General features: G+C 40.3%; 1 protein-coding gene across 1 annotated transcript in view; it reads right to left on the bottom strand.

Moving 5' to 3' along the window:
- LOC135254078 (complement factor D-like) overlaps window positions 1–5,909 on the bottom strand; it is a 32,935-nt gene that overhangs the window by 20,863 nt on the left and 6,163 nt on the right. The window contains exons 6-8 of the mRNA XM_064334028.1: window positions 1,986–2,139; window positions 1,386–1,515; window positions 472–729 (exon numbers count right to left, since the gene is read on the bottom strand). Coding sequence (XP_064190098.1) covers window positions 472–729; window positions 1,386–1,515; window positions 1,986–2,139 — 542 coding nt within the window. The remainder of the gene's footprint in view (window positions 1–471; window positions 730–1,385; window positions 1,516–1,985; window positions 2,140–5,909) is intronic.

Here is a 5,909-nt window from a genome sequence, read left to right as displayed (position 1 = left end):
GCACACAGTCACACACACACACAGGCACTAACACACACTCAAACACAGGCACACACACACAGGCACACACACATACACACACGCACACAGGTACTAACACACAGGCACTAACACACACACACACACACAGGCACACAGTCACACACACACACAGGCACTAACACACACACACACGTGCACACACACACACACACACTTGAATAAAAAGTGATAATGCTCTTTGTCAGCTCACTTTCTGTCACAGTTTAAGGCGTGAAAAAAAAGTTGAATTTGATCGCACCATTTCCCCGTTCACAGATAGCGTATGTAAGACTTCCTGTATCATGCAGTGCTTTCATACTTTTATTTTTTGAAACTTTGGTCAGACTGCTCATTCACTGCAGATCGTAGCTTGCTCTCGTGTCCTTAAATCAATGAAGGGAACATCTTGCGTCTTGAAAGGAACGTCGTTTTAGCCTGCTGGTTACATACCGAACAGAAGCCTTGAAACTGCCTCTGGCCCGTTGCGCACACCATGCTCCGGGTAATCCGCGCTCTGCCTCTCCACCGCTGAGCGCAGTCGGGCTGTCCCAGGACGGTGGTGTTCACCTCTTGCAGTTTGTCGGGGACGGTGTCGTTGTCATCTAAGTCCCCCCAGCCTGCTGTGCTGCAGACCTTGCCCGACGGCGGGCGCCGCTTCAGCAAAGGGATCACCTGGACGGAGCTCGTCAGGTTCGCCTTCCTGTCCAACTGACAGAAACGATGGGGGGGAGCGGGGGGGGGCTCACACTTAACAGGGTTCTACAGTGCTCATTTCGTATTTGTTCCTGAAAATCGATGTGTGCTAATAACTGGAGAAATAATTTAGGAGCGCATCGGGTGCATTGCTGTGCTGCTAACTTGTTCAACTTCAGCAGAAAATGTTAGCGGAGGCGCCCGCTAAAGACATTGCAAGGGTTAGGTAACCTTCCAGGGTTTTAGATATTGGTTGTTAGTTTATTGCATGTTTTTGATCTGCTCAGTGTTTGTGTGCAATGAATGACACTTTAGGTATTTACAGAGGTTTCTGACATCCTGTCAACTTTGCAATGGCCGGGATAGGGACATTCAGGGTTCCCAGTCTAAAGCAAGAGACACTCCAGAGACACTTCTGTGGTGATGCTATGCCTCCAGAGCCTGTTTGTGTGTATATTACCTGATTATTCTTTAAAAATCAAGTTTTATCTTATTTTCATTTGGAACTATTCCCTATGGTGAATATAGCCTGTTCTCAAGGACATTGTGGCATAGCTTCCTATATCAGAATAAAATATGCACAACATAATTACTGCTTCCAGAAAGAAAAAAATGAAATAAAATTTCACCTCACGAAATGTAACATTTGGATCTGCTTTGGGTTTCCATACCTTGAGTAGCATGAGGTCATTGTTTTTCTTGTTGTATTTTGGGTGTCGGTAGGAGTGGCTGATCCCCAGTACCTGTTGAGTTGATTCTGGTGAATGTACTGAATGAGCACCCAGGACTATTCTGTATTGCCTGAAACAAAAAAAACAAAAATAAAAATAGTGCTTGGATTTAGCTGCATTTGCAGGACTTCCTGAATGATCTTGATGGTATTGATGGTGTTCATTTTACTTTACTTTCCTTTGCCTGAAAGAAAACAACAGCCAGGTAAAAAGTGATGATAGGCTACCCAACTGTTTATCCAGCTAACCCAGGCTCGGATAGTTTATGACAACTTTTACATTTGATTTTCAAGTGCATTAGCCTAACATCTTAACAGAAAAAAAGGTGTAAAAAATGTTATTTTGTACACGGAGCACATATGTAAATGTTAACAACTGTATTTCTTGGTGTTACGTATCCACGTTTAAATATAGCAATTTATTTTTTCCCCGTTCAGTGTGTGTGTGTGTGTGTGCATGATCTGTTATTGGCAGAACACTTGGGTCATTGGCTTTAGCTGGAGTAGATTTTTTTTTAGAGGCGATGTAATGAGAACTCACCCGGCACAATGTGCAGCGGTGAGCACAAAATCTTCACTGACCAGAATTCCTCCACAGTCATGTATCTTGTCCTCCTGCAGAGAAGCCATGTAAGGGCGGGAATGGGGCTTCGCTTCAGTACCCCCAACGATACCCAGTCTGTCCTCTTCAGCTCCTTGGGGTAGTGGCAAGGGGAACATTACATTACATTTATTTGGCAGACGCTTTTATCCAAAGAGACGTACAGTATAGTAAGTGCATACCGAAGGTCATTGGAACAACTACAAAACGCAGGTCCGATAAGGTGCAATACTCATACAGTTATTCATAGCCAGTCCGGTTCACACAGTAAGCATAGGCTAGGTCAGAAAGTTATGGTAAGTCAAACTAGGAGGCATGACAATGAGCTACAACATCAAGATAATGATACGAGTGCAATGTAAGTGCTGGATAGAGATACAAGGAGAAACATTACACACACCTCCACTCACAGCTGATTCCACAGAAAGATTTGGCGAACAATATTGAAATATTGAATTTAGTCAACTGATAACTATTGTCCAGTATTTGTGTTCACAGTTGTTTCGTTGCATAAAAAATAAATTCTTCATTATCTACTGCCGTCTTATGAAATTCTATTTGATATAGAGTTGAAAAGTACATTTCTCTACTGCAGGCTTGGTTGGTCGTCACCTACTTTTCCAAAATGTTATAAGTGATTCTTCTGCTTTTTCTGATCTGCAGCATTCAGACTGCAGTGCTGTGGTAATTCAACGCATATAAATTGAGCATTTTAGAAAACGTATCTGACTTACCACTTTGCACAATGTACAGTGCCACACACACACAGAGTAAGAAAGTCATGGTCAGGCTTTATTGTACAATGTCAGGGGATGCAAGTGAATTTAAATACATTGGAATGATTTCTAAAGTCATTGCAAAAAAGGAAGTAGTAGCTAACTTGCGAAACCTGCGTGGCAGCAACTCAATGCATTCAGGCATGTAGACATGATCAAGACGATCTTCTGAAGTTCAAATCAAGCATCAGAATGGGGAAGAAAGGTGATTTAAGTGACTTTGAACTTGGCATGGTTGTTGGTGCCAGACGGGCTGGTTTGAGTATTTCAGAAACTGCTGATCTACTGGGATTTTCACGCACAACCGTCTCTAGAGTTTACAGAGAATGGTCCAAAAAAGAGAAAATATCCAGTGAGCATCAGTTCTCTGGGCGAAAATGCCTTGTTGATGGCAGAGGTCAGAGGAGAATGGCCTGACTGGTTCGAGCTGACAGAAAGGCAACAGTAACTCAAGAAGCAAGTATTTGTTTTCTGGAGAAATATGCTTCCTGTAGTTACTGACCAGCAGTTTTCTACATTAATTTCAATGTGTTCCATGAGGCAATTCGAAATATTTGACACTTCGATCTGACACAAAGTTTGCATGACACTGTAAAATGGTAAGATTACAAAACACAGGGCCAAGTGACTTGCACAAAAATCTTGGTCAGATCTTGTGAAAAGAACTGGTCAACAAGCGCACAGTTGTGAAATGTGTGGGTAACAAATATTTTAATGAAAATATGTTGTGGGTGTCAAATATTTAAAAGTTTAAAAAAATTATATATATATATATATATATATATATATATATATATATATATATATATTGATATTTTGATTAGGTGCAAGTCTGGAGACAGAGACAGCCATTACAAAGCAATAATTTTGTGGTCAGTTAACCATTTCTTAGTCCATTTTTGTGTAAGTATAATAAACTATTATTTTTAGTAGTTTTTAGAACAAGCAGTATCAAGCATGACCTATATTGTTCACTTCATAAATTACTCTTTGCTCATATTTATAAAGGGTGTGACTAGCCTTTGAGGGCACAGAATAGCCTATACACAATACACATGATTGTGTACTTCCTGAATGATCTTGATGGTATTGATGGTGCTCATTTTACTTTACTTTCCTTTGCCTGAAAGAAAACAACAGCCAGGTACAATCATGGGGATAAAGAAGTTCTCTATGTATGTATGTACAATATGTATTTTACATGCAGTATTTATTGTACATAGCAAATATACAATCACTTGTACATGTACTCAAATTCAGTTCAGAAGCAAGTATTTGTTTTTTTGAAAAATATGCTTCCTGTAGTTACTGACCAGCCGTTTCCTACATTAATTTCAATATGTTCCATGAGGCAATTCGAAATATTTGACACTTCGATCTGACACAAAGTTTGCATGACACTGTAAAATGGTAAGATTACAAAACACAGGGCCAAGTGACTTGAAAGAATTGAGGAAATATTGGGTAGCATTGCTTTGGAATACATCTTATTTAATTTTGGTGAGGCAAGATAGCCTATATTGTCTGTAGTACCGTAACTTGGCGCCATTTTTGATATCAATTGCCTGGATTTTGGCAGCCTGAATGAATGAGTTATAGACGGTGTATGTCTTGTATGTGTGAGTAACTTTGCAGTTTTGTATGTTGAAAACATGTTTTTTTTTATGAGATATCATTTCTTTTTGCAAAGCGTTTTATTATGAGAGTGAGAAATGCGAAGTGACCCTGTAAGAAACGGTTGTGGATTATGGCTATCCTTGTGTGAATTTGTACAGTCTGATGAGCGTGTACCGTTTAGCAGTTTCGGTTTGCTATATATGTAAAACAGTGGCTGTGACAAAGGGTGCGGTGGCGTAAGTGTAAACGCATTAGAAACGCAGGTGGAATATGGCCAGTGTATGTACTCACGGATTTGACGGCCATCCAATGAGCCTTGATTGACAAAAGAATCAGCAAGCCCGTAGAATGAGTGCTCCCTAGGTCGCAACTTGCGCACCCTTCTGTCCTGCTCCGTTGTCTGTTACTTCGTGGAGATGCACTTTTAGTGTTTGTAAGGCATTTTGATAGGCTTATCTGCAGGTAGGAATCCTCTTTGCTGTTTTGCTAAGCTAGAACCGGAAAACCTGATAGTGGAGAATAGGAGCAGACGCATATGTCCCAGCAGGCTTTGGCTATGAGAAAATAACAACAGTGTGAGAGAAATTAGGAGAAAAAATGAAATTGCGTAGTTGACACAATATGTTTTAGCAGAATGGGCATGTAGGTGAAGGTTGACATGATCACAGACTATAGTGCAAAGTAAATGAAGTGACCATGAGCGAGCTTTTTTTCCTTATCTATATATATATATATAACAGTCTGTATAAAACCCTAGTCATTAAAGTGGAGAGGGAAGTAACGTGTGAAATCTATTGCACTGATGTGCTTTTCTCATGTTCAGTAGTGGTAGTTATAATTATGAGTGAGTCATGATTTTAAATGTAATGTTTTAATGGGGAGTTGCAGAATGTTCATATGTAGTAATTGTATGTGGCTAGATAGAGAACAGGGCGAGGTGACATGAATGTAGATATGTGGCGTTTGCTGATAAGAAGGTTTTGTACGGTAGCCAAGTGAAGAAATATAGTTAGTAGAAATGGCACAGTGGTGAACTGGTGTAACTTTTTAATAAAAGGAATACATTTGCCGACATGAAATGCATATGGGTGGCCGTGAGTGAGTTTTGGTAAAGCAAATATAAGCGTAAGAAAACGTTAGTGTAAAAGAGGAAATTATCTGCCTGAGGCGGCGAGGCGGGATTCAATCCTTCAACCGGAGGTTTACCAGTCTGTGACTTTGTTAGTGCAGCACCATGACATAGCTATGCAATGCATTAAATATCATTAGCAAACCTGTCCGTGGTTTTAAAGAAGAACACAGGCCAGTAAGCACAGAAGAGTTCCGGTTGAATCCATATTGTAGCCGGTTAATAACTGAACGTGCAGACGGTATGTCATAATGCAGTGTATAAGTTCGGTGAACGGCGGGTAGATATGGTGTAAAAGCCATAATTGAGAAGTAGTAGACAATTATTAGTGAGGGTAAAAGC

This window comes from Anguilla rostrata, chromosome 4 (genome assembly GCF_018555375.3).
Source record: "Anguilla rostrata isolate EN2019 chromosome 4, ASM1855537v3, whole genome shotgun sequence".
NCBI lineage: Eukaryota > Metazoa > Chordata > Actinopteri > Anguilliformes > Anguillidae > Anguilla > Anguilla rostrata.
The sequence above is the reverse complement of the archived record's forward strand: the minus strand, read 5'-3'. Positions and strand labels throughout refer to the sequence as shown.